This window comes from Notamacropus eugenii, chromosome 1 (genome assembly GCF_028372415.1).
Source record: "Notamacropus eugenii isolate mMacEug1 chromosome 1, mMacEug1.pri_v2, whole genome shotgun sequence".
Lineage (NCBI taxonomy): Eukaryota > Metazoa > Chordata > Mammalia > Diprotodontia > Macropodidae > Notamacropus > Notamacropus eugenii.
This window is the reverse complement of record NC_092872.1, coordinates 712,239,125-712,261,032: the sequence shown is the minus strand read 5'-3', so window position 1 is coordinate 712,261,032 and position 21,908 is coordinate 712,239,125. Positions and strand designations below refer to the sequence as shown.

Below are 21,908 nucleotides of genomic sequence, written 5' to 3'. Positions count from 1 at the left end.
CAACCATTTTGGAGAGCAATTTGGAACAATGCCCAAAGAACTATAAAACCATGCATACCCTTTGATCCAGCAATACCACTACAAGGTCTGTATCCCAAAGAGATCCAAGAAAAAGGAAAAAGACCTATATGTACAACAATATTTATAGCAACTTTTTTTTTTCATGGTAGGAAATAATTGGAAATTAAGGGGATATTCATGAATTGGGGAACAGCTGAACAAGTTGTGGCATATGATTGTGATGGAATACTACTATGTTGTAAGAAATAATGAGCAGGATGCTTTCAGAAAAACCTGGAAACCTGGACTTATATGAACTGATACAAAGTAAGCAAAGACAGGAAATTATTGTATGCAGTAACAGTACTATTGTATGATGATCAACTGTCAAGGACTTAGCTATTCTAAGCAATACAGTGATACTCTTAAGACAATTCTGAAAGCCTGATGATGAAAAATACTACCCACCTCCACAGAAAAAAATGATAGTCTATTTACAGATCAAAGCATACCTTTTTAATTTTCTTTTTTGGGGTCTGTTCTGGACATGTGTTTTTCATAACTGTACATGTACAACCTATATTAAAGTGCTTGTCTTCTCAAGGAAGGTAGAGGGGAGGGAATTCAGAACTCAAAAATTATAAAAAAAAAAATGAATGTTTAAAAGTTGTTTTTAATAGTAACTGAGAAAAAAATAAAATAAAAACATTCTAAAAAAAAAGAGTTAATCAACAGTGTAAAAGGCTTCAGAGAAATCAAGGAGAATGAGGATTAAGGAAAGGCCACTGGGTCTGGCAGGTAAGAGACCATGGACAGCTCTGGGAAGAGCAGCTCAGTGGAATGAGAAGGTCAGAAGCCAGACTGTAAGAGAATGAAAAGGGAGAAAGTGGAGGCACCTATTGTAGATACCTTTTCAAGGACTTTAGCTAGAAAGGGCAGAAGAGATACGCGATGAAATTTAGCACAGAGCAGGATCATGTGAGGGATTTTTTCAGAATGGGGGAGACATGAGCATGTTTGTAAGCAGCAGGAAAGGAGCCAGGAGAGAGGAAGACACTGAAAATAAATGAAAAAGTGGGGAGCAAGGGGAGGCAGTCTGTTGAAGGAGACAGGATGGAACAGGATGACTTAGAGAGCCTTCGATAAGGAGAAAGGTCACTGCTACAGAGGTTTAACTCCCACAAAATAATGCATTTTTCTTGGCTATTATATTATTGATTTCATTCTTTGTGATATTATTTGGGGCTCACTCTATCCATCCCCGACAAAATTCTTTTCTTGACTGTGCTTATTCTACAAAAGCATGAGGCTTCTGTGTAGTCTTCGTGTTTTAGGCCTGCTTTCATATGTATTTCTCACCACTCCTCATCTTTGCACTGAAATCACAGATCAATGATTTAATTTGGAAGGTCTTGTCAAATTCTTCACAGGATCACTCTCTTTGTCCCCAGCAGCAATGTCGGTGCATACGCTGAAATTCTTTTCATGGTGGTCTTTTTTGTATTTATTTATTAGTACTAAAATGTGAGGCGACCAAATATCCCACAAAATAACATTTCTTGTTGCTTTTGGTCAATTATAAAACCAATTCTGCCAATTTCTTTGCTACTCCAAGGAGAGCTTATGCCATCCTTCCCTTTAGCTGAAACCTCCTTTTTATTTCTGGTTTCATTTGTACTGAAACCATAAGATAGATATGGTTGAGCTCTTCTAGCAACAGTCCTATTTGTTGCTCACTGGACAAAGATCTTACATAAAGTTCACAAACTGTCTTAAAACCGTGTTATTTTTGCTCCCTCTCCCCCTTCACTCTGCTGCCACTCTGCAGAGATAGAAGGAGGCTGCTGCACAGGACTGAGGGCCACTCTGCATAAATAGAAGGAGGCTGCTGCACAGGACTGAGGGCCACTCTGTGTTCTTTTGTTTCTTGGGTTGCTGTGACTAAAAAATTCATCATCAACAGCCCAGCCAACAGGTGAAAAGCTTTACTGTGAACAGCTAGCCTGGTCCTTACAAAGCAGACTCAAGTCTGTTGCCAGAGCCATATTCAAAAGCCTTCTAGCTGCTTAGAGACAGACAGAACTTGCACTCTATGGATAGAGCTTTGGAGAAACCAGTTATATCTCCATGCTATAATGAGTCATCTGAACAGGCCTTTCCAAAAGCTTCTCCCTAATATTGCTTCACAAGCCTTTTTATGATGGGTTTCTCCATTTATATGTATCCTCTGTGTTTGCTTAGATATTCAATACCTAGCTTTAAAAAAAAAAAAAGCTAATTCCTTGGCAGGTTTCATGTGCATTCACATCACTCTCTTTAGGCAACTCCCATTTGTTTCGTCCTTCTCAGAACTGTATCCTTCTTCATATTTTTAGCATTTTGTTTTGTGTTTCCTGCCCCTCCTAGTTTGAATTCTGCTGGAGACGTTATTAGTACATGGGATTCTCTCTCACTCTTAGCCACCTTTGAAATCTGCTTTCCCAAAACACAGAGGAACATGTTAGGATAGAGAAAGCTTCCTTTCCTATACCAAACTTGAGGAAGGAATGGTCACTTCCTTCAAAAGTCCCCATCATTTCCATGCCAGAAACCTCCTTCTCCCTCTTGGTGAAGAAAACAGATCTACAACAGAATTTCCTCTTAGTTTTCCTACTTTTTGAAAGAAGAAATTCTCAGGAAGATAGGCCAAAATGTTACAAGCTTTTTTCCTTCCAGCAGAGAGAACATGCAAGCAGATGTCTTGATAACTGAAGTTCCCCATTACTACTCTATCAGTTCTGGGGCCAGGCTTCTGATCTGCTCCCCACTCCTATCTCCATTTTTTGTCCAGTTAGTATGCAGTATATTCAGACAACAAAATCACTTTCACCCTTTACCCAAATGTCTTTAACCATGGTTCCCCTTCAAGTTCCTTGATTTCCTTACATAAATGTATCTTATTAAAATACAATATCCTTTCCTCTTCACACCTTTTAAAAAAATCTAAATTCTTTGAAAATAACATATTCAAAAAAACAGCCTAGAGCAGCGGCGCCAAATACTCGACTCCTTTTAAGTACAGTCCAATTAGAAAATATTTAACAAAATAAATAAAAATACAACAGATCATAGACAATGTTAATCACGTGACTTTCTAAGTCAATGTGTGGCCCACAGGGGTCCTTGTGTATGGACTTTTTCTCCTTGAGTTTCAAACCACTGGTCTAGAATCATGCACCTAACACCTCAACAATCTTAGGGAAACCTATAAGATCAGATTTACCCATCTGCATCAGAAACTCTATAAGCTCACTCTGAACTTTGTGGATTTATACAGAAACACTGCCTCCTGTCTTGGAGCACCTGGGTATCCCAATAGCTGTTCTTCCTTTACTGATACCTAGCTTTGGAATATATGTGGGCAATTTTTTCTCTCCCTTATCCTTTTCATTTTAAAGTTCTTGTGATTGTACTTGTAAGACATCAGACACATACATTCTTTCCCACTCAAGTTAGGGTCCTCTAGCCCTAACCAAGCATCATGATGCAGGGAGGAGAGTATGGATGAATGTGGATGCAAAGGCCCTAGGTCTGTAGCAAGCTCTCTTTTTCATAACCTGCAAGACTCTGGGAAAGTCACTTAACTTTTCCTCATCTGTAAAAATTAAAGAGGATGGGCCAAATGATGTCGGTTGTCCATTACAGGTCTAACTCTGGTATGAAGACTTGAAAATGAAAATACGCACAGCTGTCACAGAATATTCAGATGGTGATGCTGTGGTGGCTATGATGCTCTGGTCCAGTGGAATGGTCTAACCACTGGCATTAAGCCTCTGTCAGCAAGTGAATTCAAGGAACGTAATAAGAATGGCATTGGTCCTACTAAGGACACAGCCTCTGTCAGAACAAAGTCTGTTAAAGGCTTTTAAAGAGCTTGAAATTGGCAGGATTAAGGTCACATGTGATTTCAGCTTCAGAATCTTTAGTATATATCTGTTACCTGAAAATGTCCAGTGTCTTATGTTCCAGAACCAGATTTGTATTTCCAGTTAGGTCAAGGTCCTGTAGGGCGGGAGGCAAAGCCTCAGGAATCAGAATTTCTGTCAAGTCATTACAGCTTAAATCTACAAACTGACAGGAACAGAAAAACACAAAATGAGACTACATCAGGGAAAGCAAAGCCTTCATTCCCAAACATTCATGACTTCCTACCCCGTATGCCAAGGGTAGCAAATAATCACTTCTCTAATCAGAAGTCCCACTCTATCCTTCTAGGGCCCTTCTCCAAATGGGAGGAAAACCACAACACACCCACACCTGGGGAGTCCATCAAGGTCAGTCATATTTACTTCCACAGGCTATCCCTCACTCCCATGGAGATACCTGGATTTGAGGCAAATGCAAGATCTCTGGAAATATGCTGATATTATTGGAGTGCGCAACAAGAGTATGTAGCTGTTTACAGTTTGCAATGGTTGTAGGAATTGTCTTTAGTTTGTTGCCGCTCAGGTTCAGCTCCTCCAAATGCTCCAACTTGTTCAATTTGCTGAAGATGAAACAATACGATAAAATTTTTGTGCATCCCTCTCTCTGCGCTCACATGCCCCTGGTCTGTCTGACCTCTATTACTGCAGGTGCCTCCTAAATGGTCTCCCTGCCTCCACACACTGGTCAAAATGAAGTTTCTAAAACCTCTATCTGATCATGTCAATCTCCTGTTCAATTATTGCCTCTAACATAAACAGGAACTCCTCTGTCTGGTATTTAAGGCCCTTCACAGTCTGGCTCCAGCCTTCCCATCAAACTACCCGACTGGCTGTTTCTCATTCATGACATTCACTCTCCTACAGACACACCTGCCTTTGCATGGGCTATCCTCTTCACCTGGAATATATATCCTTTTCATCTCTGCTTCTCAGCATCCTTGGCTCCTCTCCAGTGTCACCTTTCCAGATTCCCTTCAGCTGCCGGTAGGCCCTTCCTGACCCTGAGTTTATTTATCTGAGTATAGGATGTTTGTCCTGATAGAACATAAGCACTGAAGGCAGGGATTGTTTGATTGTCTCAGCATCCCCAATACCCATTAAATGCAGTCCCTTAAATGTAGTAGGAGCTTAATCTTTGTGGACTGACCATGTAAAAATTCCTAAATTTTCTTTTATCAAATTATTAAACATTTTGAAAAGATCATACACTAAGAAAGCATCTAACCAATCTCCTCATTTTGTAGATGAAGACCTGATGCCCACAGACACTGAGTGACCTTGTCCAGGGATCAAACAGATTGTAAATGGCAAAGCCAGAATTTGGACTCATATTCTATAATCTCAAGGTTAACCTCTTTCCATGACTTCTGCTTTTTAATGCCAGCACCTATTCACTGACAGTTTAAATCTACACTAAAAAACAGTAAAGTCTCTTAAGTCATTTTAGAAGCATCAGAAAACTTTTGCCTCACTGGCATTTACTAGCTATCACCTTTCTTCTACCAATAATTCTTTTCCTATTTTCTGGAAAGCGTTTACATTCTCCTTAACAAATAGGACAGAATTAAATTCTCACACCATCACACTGACGATATCAGAGTCTTGAGCAATCTTGTATCCAAACGACACTATAGAGAACTCTTTCAGATATGGGGACTACTAGTTCCCAAGCAGAATAATGGCTCCGAAACAGAATGGACGAAACAGAAGCAAATGATCTCCATGAGACAAGAAGAAATGCTTTTTAAAAGTCAAAAGACTGGAGAAATAGAAGAAAATCTTCAAAAGGTTAAAAATTTCCTCTTCCGAAAGTACAACGAATAAATAAAAGGTGTTTTGTAAAACAGTGGTGAGGGGGAAAAATTATTTAATTCATTAATTAATTTAAATTTAAAAACTGTAATTCACCTTACAGAGAAGTCTTTAAAAGCCTAGTGTTCTCTGAATATTAAGAAACAAAGGAATGGAGTAGCTAGGAATTAAACAAACATCATGAAATTTCTCCCCAGATAGTAATGTTCCTATCCCATTGTTATTAACCTTTAAATCTATGACAATACAAAACACCCTCCTTGAGTCAGGCATTAGAAGATTCTACTTTTGCCACCCAGCTGGAGAACTCAAAATGTCAATGGCAATCATCTCAGCAGAAATTTTAAACCCTGAAAACACAGTTGGACAGTTATTGAAGAGTCTGTAAAATATAATATCTATGTTGCATCTATGGCTCAAAAGCAGCACTGCGTGTATTCACCTTGCTGGGAAAGTCTGTAGTTGGTTGTTTGCAAGGTGCAGGACTCGGAGGTGTGGGTGTCCCACCAGCACAGGGATACACTGGTCTGTCAGTTGATTACTGGTCAGATAGAGTAGCTGCAGCACACTCAGGCTCTCTTCCCCAGTGCAAGCAGAAGGCAGAGACTCGAGACTGTTTGCAGAGGCGTTCAGGTACCTGAGACTAACAGAGGAGTCAAGAATTATCAAAGAGAATACATATACATAGCCATTTTCACTGAGTGCATCTAATACCTTAAAAATGGGAGTTGTACAAATTACTTCATGCTCTGGGAGGGTAGCTGGGTGGTACAGTGTATAGAGTGCCAGGTCTGGACTCAGGAAAACTCATCTCCCTGAGCTCATATCTGGCCTCTGACACTTCCTAATAGTGTGATCCTGAGCAAGTCACTTAACCCTATTTACATCAGTTTCTTCATCTATAAAATGAGTTAGAGAAGGCAATGGCAAACCACTCCAATATCTTTGCCAAGAAAACCCCAACCTGTGTCACAAAGAGCTGAATTGAAAAACGACTGAACAAGCTCTCAGAAGAGCATTCAGTCTTTCTCTCTTTTCTTTGTCAAGGTTCTAGTCCTCTTCTTCTTCTCTCCAACACATGCGCTTCATTCTTTGGCAATCTCATTCCCACCAATGGTGTTCAAGGAGTCTGCTCCTACTACTCCCCTTGAGCCACACCTGACTGCTTGCTATGCCCTAGAAACACCCTGTGCATTCTCATTTCTGAAACATTTTTGGTACCTCTTTCCTTACCTGAAAACACCCTCATCTGCCCACCAGCTTCTGTTAAAAATATGAACTATAAATAAAGCCTTTAAGGCCCATTGTAGCCACCAGCTTTTCTCATTCTCTCCTTCTTCTGGCTTCCTATAGCATATTACGTGCACTTCTCTTAAGACACATTTTGGACCACAATATAGTTATTTATGCATGTATCTTTGGGACAATGAGTATTTTGAAGTCAAGCACCATTATTTCATTCATTTTTTAGACCACTCAATCATATAATGCACAAAATAAAGGTTTCATATTTGGAAAAAACCCAAATATTATATATTTATATAAGTACAAATACTTAATAAAAGATGTGCTCATGTTAAGACTTTTTATGTTTTCCTAAGAAAATCTAACCACTTATTCTTAAGGCAAAGGAATATTACATATTTAAAGGAACACGTGTTAAGTAAAGAATGATTTAGGTGCTCTCCTATGGCCTTGTCAGTCTTTTAGCATTAGTTTTCCCATTTCTAAAATGACACCACCATCCTTCATCTGGTAGGAAAACTTCTGTTACTGATGGGCTCCTGTGATTTCATTGCAGAATGTAGGTAACTCCTTCTACTAGTTTCTATCCTCCAAGAGGGAGGAAGCAATAATCCTGTCCATAAATTTATATTTCAAGAACCAACAGCTTTTTGGGGACCACCTCTGCCAGCTGTTCTCATCACAATATTAGAGTTTTTAAGATAACAATGTAAAAGAAAAAGCTCTACCAATGATGCACAGAGCTGACTAACAAGGGTACCACACTTACACAGCTACCCAACAATGAATTCAGTCCTAGTGACTTATTCTTATCCAGAGAGGGCAGGTACTGTGTCAAGGGTAGCAGCACTAGAACTGCCCTCCTTCTCTCTTTTTTTTTTTTTTTTGAAAGATCACAACCATAGTTATTACCTGTAACGACAATTCAGCATAGGATCCAAAGGTATGCAAGTGACAATCAGTGGTCATGCTCCCCTATCCTCCCTCAGGATTTGGACTACTACCTCATAAAAACACTACGATATATTACCCTGGCAATAAAGCCTCTCAAGCAAGGCAGACAGTCACGCAGAAAGGCTCATAATCCCTAACAGTTCCAAAGGTCACTTTCACCATAGGTGCAGATTAGTACAGCTTGCTCATCCAGAGAGCTTGTCCCCCATAAAAGCCCGTTTGTGGCACTTACTTTAAGGCCTTGGAGAACAGGGTGTCTGGCAGCTTGGTGAGTAGATTATGCTGCAGATCCAACACCTCAAGAGGAGTGTGCTCCACAAGGGCCGGGAGGCTCTGCACACGGTTGTGTCCCACCAACAGCTTCCTGAGACTCAGGCTACTCAGAATCCTGGGAGGGGAAAAAGCCCAAAGGAACAGATAAGAAACTCCACATTGCTTGCTGAGTCTTACAAAGGAAATGTCTGCAATGATGGATTTGTCCAAAGCACTTAATAAAATCAGGAAAATTACAGGACATGATATCAGATAACGCAAATTGGGCAAAGTGCACTAGCCAAAAAAGAGCATCTCTAATGCTGTGCTAACCAGTCACCAGAAGAAGAACATGACTGTTTAAGGAGAAGGGAATGAATGAAAATAGCAAATATAAGACAGACCTGAACTATATCTTATTTTCTACAACATAATCACTCTGGATTCTAAGTCTAAAAAGAGGCTTCTGCAAGTTTTATTTCAAATATACAGTTGAAGTACAACATTTTGTTTCAATTTAAAAACACTATCCTGAAGAACATGTGGAGAGGACCACAAATCTGGGAAAAGATGATTTAGTGATATGTTAAAGAACGTATATGTATGTGTATATAAATATAATACATGTATATATATGTACCTAATGGGGATCTCTGTTAGAAGATTGTAGCTCATATCCAACACCTCGATCTTCTTTGATTCACAGACCCAGTCAGGAACATACTCTAATTGATTCCTAGGAAAACACACAATTAAAAAGGCACCATCATTTGTAATAACTAGTAGAAATGGAAAGCCACTCAAATCCAACTTAGATACATGGTGTGAAAGTGAACCTTGGGTTTTCCAAACGTGGCTGTTTTTACCAGGCTGAGTGATAAAACTGTTTCTCATCCATAGCCCCGCCTAATGAAACCTGGAATGGCCACTTATTCAATCAGGAACTGTTATTTGTGCTGATGGAAAGAATACCCAAACCAATGAAACTGCAGATTTTTAAAAAATGTTTAAGTAGAAAAGAACAGTAATAAATAATTTCTAAAAAATATTCAGACTATTAATGATAATTGTTCTTAGGAGAAAGAGCAACAAACTGCAAACTGAGGACATCTACATCATAGAAATATTTTGTCTGTGTGTGAAGTATTACATACGTGCGTAAATTACTTTGTGAAACATACCAGGCTCATTTACTCAACTAACAGTTTGCCTACTGTGTTCTCAATGTGATGTTACTTGAGAATCTTTGCTCTCAAACAGAAAGTGTATAAATGAAAATCATCTTGTTAAAGATAAAGTCAAACTGTCACAAAGCTGTATCACAGAAAATGAGGCTATCAGAATAAGAGTTAATTTATTCTCTAATTGCAGCAAAGAACTCCACAGTGAAGAAATGCCTACAAATTCAAACCTAAAGCTTCTGAGTCTATCTCTAAGCTGTGTGATCTTAGATCAGAACATCAGCCTCCAAAGACTTTTAAGAGTCTCTTCAGAGCAAGGAGGAAAACGACTGTTACCTAGGAGACAAACTCACTGTGTTCTAAAACACACGCAACAAAGACAAGCCCCAAAATTTAACACTCTCTCAACAACTTAAGAATGTTCTCTAAAGGGAGGATGAGAGGGACTTCTTGTTCTCATTCCAGGCAGCACAGGGTCTGAGAAAGGGAACCAGATTTAGTGTGAGGAGATTGGGCTTCAATCACTGCACCTCTGGGCCTCCATGTCTTCATCTGTAAAATGAGGGGAGAGCAGTAACTTGTCCGACATCCCAGGACGCTGATTCTGAAGCCATTAATTTGGGTTATTTGTATTATCCTTGACCTCTACTACCTCTAGACAATCCGGGGCTTTTTCAAAGTTCCAGACCAAAAGGGGTCGTGGAAAGGGATTTAAAAACCAAAATGGAACAAACTCACACCAAAAATACTAAACTCAAAGCCCCTGAGTCAAATAAATGCCTTCCCCAACCCAAGTAATTCTAAGACTCAACAGGCAAAGGATAAAATTGTCAACAGAGGGGGAATGGATCTTTTTAATCTCAGAATAACTCCTTTGTTCAGAGCAAACTATAATCATCTATGACTTAAAGAACTGTTGACTCGTGGCTCTTTTCCTAATACAGATACTCTGAACCAAAAGAGGAGAAACCCTTCCAGTGATGACCATTCCTTTTCAGAACTCCCACCTCCAGGTGGGCATCAAAACATTTCTGTGCATTTGCATGTATGTTCCCTGAAGGAGCTCAAGAAGTATTTATATATGGTCCCCTTAAGAAACGAAAAACATACAAGCCATCTCCTCCCTCATGGTACACACACACTTACCTAGAGAGTTCTAAGGAAGTAAGCAGACTAGGCACTGGATAAACATTCACTGTTGTCAGCCCTAATCAAAAAGGAAGCAGAATCATTAGCCAAGCCAAGGCAAAGCAAAGTGAAGATTAATGGTAAAATTAGAGAAAGAAAGTCTTTAAAACAGGTGTTCTCAACCTGTGGTATGTGAGCTTCTTGTTGGCAATGTTTTAATAACTGTATTTCAATATAATTGGTTTCCTTTGTAATCCTGTAATTTATTTACGTATTAACAACACAGTTTAGAGATGGGGCCCACAGGTTTCCCCAGGCTGCGAAAGGGGTCCCAGATATTCCTAGTCCAAGTGAAGGCACTGAAGGAAGCCTTGCAGGAAGGGCTCCTTTCCCATTCAGAAAAACTGTGATTGTTCTGGGACCCCACATCTCAAACTGAGCATGTTCAAAACACAACTCTTCCCTCTAAACTTCCCCAGAGGGCAGCTCGGTGGCGTCATAGTGCATAGAGCTCCAGGCCTAGAGTCAGGAAGACTCATCTTCCTGAGTTCAAAGCTGGCCTCAGACACTTCCTAGCTGTGAAACTCTGGGCAAGTCACTTTATTCTGCCTCAGTTTCTTCATCTATAAAATGAGCTGGAAAAGGAAATGACAAACTACTTACGCATCTTGGCCAAGAAAACCCCAAATGGGGTCCACAAAGAATCAGACATGACTGAAAAATGATGGAACAAGGATGCCAAAACAGCCTCTTTATTTGCTCTGTTTCCAGGCTGTTGCCACAATAGTTTTTCTAAAAGTATATATCTGAGCAAGAGTCAGTCTATTACTGGAAAGAACACTGACCATAGAATGAGAGAGCCTGGGGTCAAACCCCGCCAAGGAAGTCGACTCCCTGTGTGTCCTCGGGCCACGTCCCTAGCTTCTATGGGTCTGGTCTCATCTATAAAATAAGTTGGAGTAGAAAGCCTCAGGCTCACACCTCTGACTCCATATGCCTACATGGTCTTCTATAGTAAAACAGTCTTGTAGGCAGCTTCCTGGCTGTTTCTCACACAAGACCACCCCTCTCCTGACTCTGGGCATTTTCAGTGGCTCTCCCCCCCAAGCCCAAATTCTCTCTTCTGTCTTCCCAGCTTCTTGTAAGTCTCAGTAAAAATCCCATCTTCTACAACAAGACTTTCCTGATAGCACTTAGTGCTAGTTAGTGCCTCCTCTCTGTGGATCATCTCCAGTTCCTGATAGAAAAAGCTTGTTTGTTCATAGTTATACGCATGCTGTCTTCACTTTCAGACTGTGAGCTCCAGGAAAACAGGGCATATTTTTGCCTTTCTGTTTCCAGCACTTAGAGCACTGGCACACAGTACATACTTAGAAAGTGCTTGCTGACTTGACTGGCAAATACAGGGTACTTTGACCCACTTCAGTTGTTTGACCAACAATTGCTTCAGGGAATAAATAAGGGTATTCAAAGTACTTAATTTATCAAGAATATTTGTTGATACTAAGCCATGTAAAGGGCTGGGGCTTTTGGTGGGAGGTGGGGCTTGTTTTTTATTTTGCAACATCAAAGCTACATGTGTTTACAGTCTGTTCTAGGCTAATGTCATGCAGATCCTATTTAACACAATTCAGCTTCACAGATTATTAATGATCAGGAATTGTTCCCACCTCAAAAAGCCTTTTTTCCCCCTTATTTCGGTTACTTATTAACTTTGTATAGGCCAGGAAAGATTGGCTTGTTTCTACAACAATACATTCGCTCCTCGCTCTTAAGAAGGGAGTTCTCTTTTTTTCATATAAGTAGTACTATTTTTTCCAATTACATGTAACATTTTTAACATTTCTTTTTTTATAAAATTTATAAAATTCTGAGTTCCAAATTTCCCTCCCATACTTTCCTACTCCCTAAAACGCAATCAATTTGATATAGGTTATATAAATAAGCAAGGGAATCTTAATCTGGAATCTTGAAAAAATTTTTTAAACATTTTCATACCTTTATTTCAACATTATTTATTATGCAATCACATATTTTATTTTATGTGTTTAAAAACAGCTCTCTGAGAAGGGGTCTATAAGCTTCACCAAACAGCCCAAAGAGCCTATGACTCTCAAGTGCTGTTTTTTAAAGACAATCTAATTCTATTCCCACCTAAATTCAGAGCTCTGGTTTGAAGTTCCGTTGGTTTGCTAGACCACCTCTGCTAATGAAAAAAAGTCCTTTACGCACTGAGATTCTGAAACCTTAACTAAATGCACAGAAGAAAAGAAACCAACATTCAAAATGAAGGCCATGGCAAAAAGTCGGACTTTTTTCTCTGCTGAAAATTTGGTTCTATTTCTGTCTAGTTTAAAAAAAAAAAAGCGATGCTGCTAAAGCAAACAGTCCAGAAACAGAAAAATTAGGGCTTTCGCTCTTCAAGGACTACAGTAACAAGGATGTTTACTTAGTACGATACTGAGACCATCTACTGAAAATACCTTTGGTCCTTGAGGATTTTGTTAAAATGCCTCTTATTGTATGAACCCTCATGGTGGCCCTGTCTTAAAAGACTGCTGAAAGAGAAACAGCTGTTCCCACACCAAGGATAAAGTTCTCATTCATTCTCTTTCCTCTCTTCCCAACACCTCTCACTCAGGCTCAAGACCTCAATTCTTCATTCCCAGTCACATTATACCCAGTGTGTTGTTAAGTCTGGTCACTTCTACCTTTGCAACTTGTCCCCCACCTATCTCTTCTCCCCTCACATTGACCTGATACAGGCCTTCATCCTCCTGGGCATTGGTCTCCTTCCCTCTCTCAATCATTTCTTTCTCTGAACTGCAAAGGGATCTTCCTAAAGCAAAGGTCTTGGCCATATCACCCTCCCACCCCCACTCTGCAGTGGCTCCCTTTGGCCTCCAGGACCAAATACAAAATCCTCTGCTTGTTAGAAGAACTTGGCCCCTTCCTACTTTGCCAAGCTTCTTAAGACTTCACTCTTTTCTGTGTCCTCTCTGTGGCAGGAACCCTGTCCTTGTGGCTGGTTCTCAAACACAGCACTCCATCTCCTGACTCTCACTTTTTCAGTGGCCTGATGCCAGGTAGGGAATGCTCTTCCGTCCCACCACTGCCTCATGGCTTCCTTCAAATGTCTTCTGCAAGAAGACTTTCGGGTTTTTCTCCCATTGATCAGCCTCCATCTGATTGGGGTGTAGCTGTCTGCATTGCTGACCTCTTTATTACAACATGGGCTCTTTAGGGGAAGAGATGTTTTGCCTTACTTTGTAACCCCAGGGCTTACCAAAATGCCCCAAACAGAGTAAGTGTTTAATGAATGCTTGCTGAATGATGACTCTCACAAAGCCTCAAGTATCCTTCAACACAAGACCCAATTAGCAAAGCAGGAGCAATTTTCTTAGGAAGTGTTTCCTTCCCAGAAGCTTACACAGGACAGGCAAGTAGTGGAAAAATGGCAAATTTACTGTTGGAGTTGGCACAGAGGGCCCGAAGGGTGAAGCCACTGAGCGTCAGGTCCCTCAGTTGATTCCGGTCACAGTGCAGCTGCTGGAGGTTTCCCAGGGAACTCAGATCCAGGTCAGTCAACTGGTTATCCCGCAAATCCATGTGGGTGATATGCTTATTCCCTTCCAGGTTGTCAACAACTGTTCTCTTCAAATTGTTCAACCTAAACATTGGTCAACAAGTCAATGGAATTAAATTCTACTAAGGAAACCAAAAAGGTTAATAGCCCAAAAAAGTACGATGTCCCTTTTCCTATGCTTAACATTCACAAAGAACATTTAGATGCCTAATTTACTATTATACCATACAAAGAACCATAAAAAGCTGGTCATTTTCTTCTAGTAATTTGTAATCTGAGAAAATGAAGACTTGGATACATATATACAAGTTAAAAAGACAGTAAGCTTATCCATGAAAAGAGAATAAAGTTAGTTTTTTGTTTTGTTTTTGCATCCTGGCTGTTCAGAAATCTTCATTTAAAGTGAGGGAAATAGAAAATGTTCCATTCCAGATTAAGCAAGGTAAAGGCCAAGGTCATATTCTCTTAAAGTAGAGTTAAAACAGTGGCTTTTTGAAAATTCTACTTCTGAGAACCTCTGCACATGGAATATTCAAAGCAAAGGTGTCAATGGACAGGAAAACCATTTAAAAATGGACAAAATTCAGACAACTTCCAATGACAAAAACAGCATATGATTTCTTGTTTTTTCTCCCTCCTTAAAAAGAACATACATAGTAACTGATGTGATTTAATGATAAGTTTGAGTCATCAATGTTACTTAAATGTACTCCATTTAACAAAGCAGAGAAGTATGTAACATGCTACAAAAATATTTCCATTAAAATAGATACTAAATGACTGTTGATGGAATTATGAATTTGAATTCGTAAGTGTGCTTAGAAAGTGACTACAATGTCTACATTCTTCGACCCAAAGATCCCTTTGCTAAACATATACCCCAACTGGGTCAAAGATAAAAAGAGGTGTCCTACATACAGGAAAATACTCATAAGAAGTACTTTTGTTGTAGCAAAGAACTAAAAACAAAGAGGATGCCACTGACTGGGGAATAGTTGAACAGACTGTGGTACGTGAATGTAATGGCACATTAATGAATAGTAAAAAAACAAATACGAAGAATTCAGAAAAGTATGGGAAGACAGATGAACTGATAAAGAGTGAAGAAGAACCAACATAAACAATGATCATAACAACGTAAAGGCAAAGAATGGCTAAGACTAAACACTCCATCCTTGTAAGGCTCTGCACTCCTTTCTCTGCTGTGGTGGGGAACGACAGGTGTGCAATACTGAACGCACCATTAGATATAGTTGATGCATCTGATGGTTTTGCTAAACTGTTTTCCCTCTTTCTTTTTTTCTCTGTTACAAAAGATGGCATGCTGGATAAGGGAGGAAGGAGAGTTATTTTCAGAAAACAATGTTATGTAAAAACAAAAGAAATCAAATAAAACTTTTTAAAAATCCCATGCTTAATGGATAAGCTTAACTAATCTGGAAAATTCACTCATTTTGAACACATTCCCCAATGATGACTGATTAATGAGGCATGACTTTATCTTTAAAATTAAATTAATTCCTCTTCTGAACCTTAATGCAGTCATCTCAGAAGTAACACAGCAAACCTAACATAAACTTCTTTCAGAGATCAATCTGAGAAGACACAGAAGGAATACTCTTACCTGAAATCAACATGTTTGATATGCTTCATCCTGTTCAAAATCCCAAGATTCAGCACTTCTAGCTGGTTGCCTGCCATAGCCAGTTTCTCTAGCATAGTGAGCTTCACACAAGCCTCAGGAATTTGGCTAAAATTGTTGAAGGAGAGTCCAAGGGTGGAAAGCTGTTGCAAATTTCCCAGTTCTTCAGGTAAAGTAATGAGGAAGTTGCCATCAAGACAGAGAGTCTGTAGACTGTGTGAAATGAATTTAAGGGGGAAAAAAACTCAGCTAGCAAACCATTTCTCAAAATGACCAGATTTGGAAGTAATGAATTCTAACTCTAGACTGAATGCTGACAAGGAATAATGAATTCCAGCAAATCAACAATCACTTCAATTTTCATCTCTCCAGAGATCTAACAAATTAGCCAGCAGCAGAAGAGTCAAATTATGAATGGCTACAGCTGACAGGGGGCTCAGTCAATATTATGTATAATGAGAATTTTGGTTACTAAAATTGCTATTTGGTGTTGGACACTGGATGACAGCCCCTAATACTCACATGAATTGTTTTCTAACAAGATCCAGTTATTCATATCCATATAAATCACCAAAACAAAGCTACTTTCAAAGCACTCTACTGACGTGCATTTTTGCAACCAACATTCTTTTGATTTCATTCCAAATGCTGTGTCAATTCCCTAAAGCACGAAGCAAAAGGGAAGAATCCAAGGATGCCACATCAGAGCCTGAAGGGCCCTCAGTAGTGATCTGGTCCAACTCCCTCCCGTTTCAGATGAGACCCCTCAATTCCTGGGAAGGTGTGACTTGCCTAACATAAAGTATTAAGCAGCAGAAGCAGGAACTCTTAACTCCCAAGCCTGATACTTCCATAGTACTGTGGGGTCTAAGTGGGGTCAGATACTCACTTAAGAAGATTGCCAATCTGACCAGGTAACTCATGAAATCCATTACAGGAAAGGTTGAGTTCCGTTAGAGTGGAGATCTCACAAAGTAAAATGGGGAATAACCCAAGCTTGTTGTGGGACAAATTCAGGACCTTCAGTTGAGAAAACCTGAAGAGGAAAAAAACAGGAATCACATCAATTACCAATAGAAAGTAGCTTTAAATGTCAGCCTTTGATCCCAGTACTAAAATGATTTGCTTCTTTCAAGTCCTCCTCTTCCTCCTATCACCTTTATATAGTTTGTCAATGTTTGTTAAATACTGTACATGTAATACCCCATTTGATCCTTACTACAACCTTGGGAGGCAGGAGCTATTACTATCCTCATTTTACAGATGAGGAAACTGAGGCTAAAATTAAGGGACTTGCCTAGAGTCACACAGCTGGTCACTATCCAAGGCAGAATTTGAACTCAGGTCTTCCTGATTGCAAATCCTAGCATTCTGTCCACTTTACCACCCGGCTGCCTCCTTTCCCATTCCAAGAATGCCTGTGAAAGACATTATTCCTCTATATCCAACCCTGTATTATTCCATGAGCTTGAAATCTCCTATTTTCTATTCCAGAGGCAATATACAATTGTTCTGCAACAAGAAAGTCTGCCACAAACACCTAGCACACATCACAGGTCAAATCCTAGAAGCAAATATTGACCTAGAATAATTTTGTTTAATTAAATACTGACTGAAATCAGCTGCCAACTGATCAGACCACGAAACCTCCTAGCTAAATTGGGATCTGATCTATTATCATTCCACTTTGCTTCTCACAAAGCAAAGCAAAACAAAGCAAAGCAGTCTGCTGTCTCCTACTGGGATAACTTAAAAGCTCTTACTTCAATACAAGGTTCACTAACAAAGCCAAAGGAGAAAAAAAAAGATCCTTATTCCTGTTGAGTGCAGACTGATAATTTTATGTTGAAGCACCAGCTAAACTCAGGGCCAAAGGAGCTCCTTTTCCTAAGGCTTCTCTCTCTAGGCAGTACAGAGGACAGAGTGCTAGGCTGGCAGTCAACAAGAGCCCAGTTCAAATGCAACCTCGGCCATTTACTGAGCTACCCTGAGCACACTGCTTAGCATCTGTCTACCTCAGTTCCCTCATCTACCTGCCAGGGTTGTTAGGAGGATAGAAAGGTGATCCGTACAGACAGCTCTGCAAACTTTAAAGCACTGCACATATAAATGGTAGTTATTATTATTTGGTTTCAGTGGGAGCAGTCTGGATGATTACATATAGAAGGTCCCCAGATTCTTGACTTGGTAATACTGATTTTCCTTATCTGCTTCTAGCTTTGAACTCCTGGGACCTGACTTCAGTTTTCCAAATCCTTTACAACTGAAGTCTACCCTCTTATGCTCCTGTCCTCAGCCAGATAACCCAGTCACTCCCTTTGTTTGTTTTAATTTTAGAGTTCTTAAAACAAAAAAGTTTCATTAACATGGTAATATTGAACATCAACACAACCCAATCTGCCTAGCCACTATTTAAGGTGAAATACATAAATTATCATTCCAATTTTTCAGTTACTTCCACTATTATCTTGAGTCAGATAATAAACATTTATTAAGCACTTACTGTGTGCTACATACCATCTATTCATTTTCATTCACTTTTCCTCTCTACGGTCACAGTGTGTGCCCCATTCTTCTGATTTTTTTTTCAAAATCATATGGTTTCATAAAGGCCTTTCTATCGTAATACATTCCTCATACTTACTGGTCTTAACTGCGTTACAATATTACATATCTGAATATAAGATTTAACTATTCTTTTATTATCAAAGATGCAGTTTGTTCCCACTATTTATGATTACATTATAATAATATATTATTATGTAACATATATTTTATATGCCATGTTATATATAATTATCATATACGATTATATAATGCCACAAAAATCTCTGCAGGGTTGATTTTTTTGTTTTTAATAATAGTATTAAGGTATGTTCTCACAAATGAAATTACTAAGACAAAAAGGCATGATTATTTTTGTAACTTTGACTATGTATTTCCATAATTCTTTCCAAAAAAGATTCTGCAAGTCTACAGTTCCATCAGTAATTAATGCACATAACTGTCCTCTACTGCACAAGCAGCAATGATGTAATACTTTTAATTGTTTTTGACAATATGATAGATGAAGTGTTACCTCAAAGTTGTTTTATTTTATGTCTTTGATCATTAGTGGGTGTTGAACATTTTTCAAGTGATTGTTAATAATCTGCTCTTTTGAAAACTGTACATATACTTAGGCCAAATGATCTCAGTTTCCACTGAGGAAAGAGAATTACCCACTGAGTTTTTTTTAATAGTTCCTCATATATTTCACTTTCAAACATTTTTATTGTGAAATTAAATACCAAACAAGTTAGACATCTAAATGTATACTGGGTAACTGAAAAAGAGGCACATATATGAGACTGCTAGATTTTTATATACAACTAGCTTTTTTTAAAGTATATTTGTAATCAGATCCACCTGTAGCTTTCAGCACTGTCCTGCCTCTCCTTTGTTCTTCAATCATTCTGTTCTTTTTATTCCTGCCTAATCCCCAGCCCTCCTTGTCCTCCCACCTCCACAGAGACATGAGAATTAAAAAAAAAATCTCTGTAACAATATAGCCAAGCACAACAAATTTTCATACTGGCTGTGTCTGAAGATGCCTGCCTCATTCTGCAGGTCTTCAGATTACCTATCATACATGTGATAAATATTTTCCCCAATATGTGCATTTTTATTTTAATGTAATCAAACATATTTTGTCCATAACAATTTATTTTGTTAAAAAAAAAAAGCCTCACCAACAACTATGTTACTTTATTCCATTTACTTCCATCTTTTTAACAGCTGTGTTTCTGTTGTTCAGGTCTCATCTAGATAAAATTCACTGGGTCCCCTTAAAAAAAGAACTTGTTTTGTGAAGTTTGGATTCAGTCAAAGGGCTGCACTTCAGGACCTAGAAGGCCAATGTGTCCTCGAGACCACAGGTTGCCCACCCCTAGTCTGATGATTTCCAGCCCAGTCTAACCAATTTTAGAAGTAAATATATCAAATAAAAATAATAATCCTTTCCTCAGCTTTTACTTGCCACACATTTATCAAATCAGAATCATTTGTACTGTTTGGTCTAGCTATTCTGTTCTGTTAAGCTATTTCTCTATTTTTTCCCACAGTTCCAGGTAATTCAAAACCAATTTAAAAAGCTGTTGTAATAAAGACTCTGGGACTACGAGACCACCACTAGTTGTTTCTCCCCTTCTCGATGCGCCTCTTCATTTTCTTGCCTGCTTGTTTTGCCATATAGATTTCACCGCAATTTTGTTCATTTCTCTAAGGAAGTCCCCTGATTTTGTGCTTGGTATCACATTAAATGCACATACTACTTGGAGGAACATTGCTGTTTTTTTATATTAATCTGATCTACCCACCCATGTATGCTCAATGTCCTTCCAGCTATTTAGCTCCTCTTCTCTTTAACTCATTAGTTTAGAGCAGTTCTTACAATGGTAAGATCAAACTACAAGAGTCATTCCCAAATTTTTTATAGTTCTGCTCACTCCAAAGTTTTTTCAATGGTTTCTTGGTTATTACTACTAAATGAGACTAGAGATGATATCTGTGCATTCATTTTGTATCCTAAAATTGATGGGCTTACTTATTGGGTCTATTAAATTTTGTGAAGTGGTTGGATTTTTGAGATACACATCTACAGGTAATGTTATTTTGAACTTAATTCCCAATGTTAAAATTTAATATAATTTTCCTTTCTTATTGTGATCACTAGAATTTCTAATACATATCAAACAAAAGTAGTGACAACAATCACACAACAATCACGTTCAACTTTATAGTTATTTTCAGGGGAATGTTTCCAAGACTCTCAGAACTGTACATCTAGGTCCATACCACCTGCACTGGTAGAAAAGTCAGAGTTTCCCTCCAGTTCAGTGAGACATTGAAAAAATCAGTGGGGGCTTGGGCCTAACCCCTCCTGTGGTCCTACACCCCAGGTAGCACCTGTGCAGTTGCTAACTCGCTCCTGTTCCAGAAGCTAGAGAGTTCTACTCCTTTAAACCTACAAGCAGTCCCCTGGCCATGTCTCCACCTGTTGACTAATTTGGGAGGCTAATCCCTGTCATCTTTGGCTGGTAAGATCAAATGCCTAGAAGTCCTTGATTTTGTTCAGTATAAAAATGATCCCAGTTGAAGACACTCCAGATCATTCTGGGATACTGGTACGAAGTACCAAAGGCATGAAAGGTGCTTTAGCCCCTGTTCAGTAAAGACAGTCTGAATTCTGCACAAGCCTCAGGATGCCGCTGCGATCTTTACCCCAGAACAAGTTCTGTCTATACTGACCCTGTTACTGCTACAGAGAAGGATGGGCCACAGAACCTGCCCCTGCTCTCATTTTATATGACTACTCTTACACAATAACCATATTTATTAAAGTAAAAGACATAATTTAAATAAATTTTGTTAGAACATGACCATATTAAGCATTCCATTATTCAAGCTTTTTGGAACAAATTTGAGTCTAGTTGCTTATAAACTGCTGTTTCCTCCAATAAGGGTAGTTTTTCTATTTGCCTATGTTTTGAGAAACGGGGTCAATAAGTAAACCATGACAGAGTTCATTTTTTCAAAATAGGAGCTGTCAATTCCTAGGTTCCTTTACCTGTCTTATGCAGATGCTCTCAGGCTCTGAAATTTGGAGAGAAACAAGGTGGTGCCTAGTAGAAAAGTAGGAAGAACTGGAAATAAGCATAGACTACAAAGATAATAATGTTACAGTTGGGGATGGGGGAAGAATTAGAGGCTGGGGAAAGAAAAGAGTAAGGGCAGAATACATCTAAGAACTGAAACAGTGACCCTGAAATCTTAAGGAAAAAAATGTGTCAAAAGCAATTTATTCCAGAGAAAAATGTTGGAAATAGTTTATCTTAGTAATATGTTCTTATACAGAACTGCAAATCTATCTTGCCCATCACCAATGACAAGATCTCACCTTGTGAGTAGTCAGGAAGAGTAACATTATCTCTCAAGAAAACTGTGTCTTATACATAGTAAGCACTTAAGAAACGTTTGTTAGATTGAACTGAAAGCGGTAGCTACGTTTCTGGAAATCCTATTGCCTTGTGGACAGTGTTACTGAAATAAAGGGGACATTTTGTGCAGTGTAAAAAATGTGAAATGGAGGCAAATTATATGAG

General features: G+C 38.9%; 1 protein-coding gene across 3 annotated transcripts in view; it reads right to left on the bottom strand.

Moving 5' to 3' along the window:
* Positions 1-21,908, bottom strand: part of PHLPP2 (PH domain and leucine rich repeat protein phosphatase 2) — an 83,293-nt gene that overhangs the window by 15,767 nt on the left and 45,618 nt on the right. For all 3 annotated transcript variants that reach the window (XM_072636505.1, XM_072636507.1, XM_072636506.1), the window contains 9 exons: positions 16,655-16,801; positions 15,748-15,978; positions 14,005-14,207; positions 10,556-10,616; positions 8,869-8,964; positions 8,209-8,364; positions 6,220-6,420; positions 4,363-4,525; positions 3,980-4,110 (listed from right to left, as the gene is read on the bottom strand). In XM_072636505.1, coding sequence (XP_072492606.1) covers positions 3,980-4,110; positions 4,363-4,525; positions 6,220-6,420; positions 8,209-8,364; positions 8,869-8,964; positions 10,556-10,616; positions 14,005-14,207; positions 15,748-15,978; positions 16,655-16,801 — 1,389 coding nt within the window. The remainder of the gene's footprint in view (positions 1-3,979; positions 4,111-4,362; positions 4,526-6,219; positions 6,421-8,208; positions 8,365-8,868; positions 8,965-10,555; positions 10,617-14,004; positions 14,208-15,747; positions 15,979-16,654; positions 16,802-21,908) is intronic.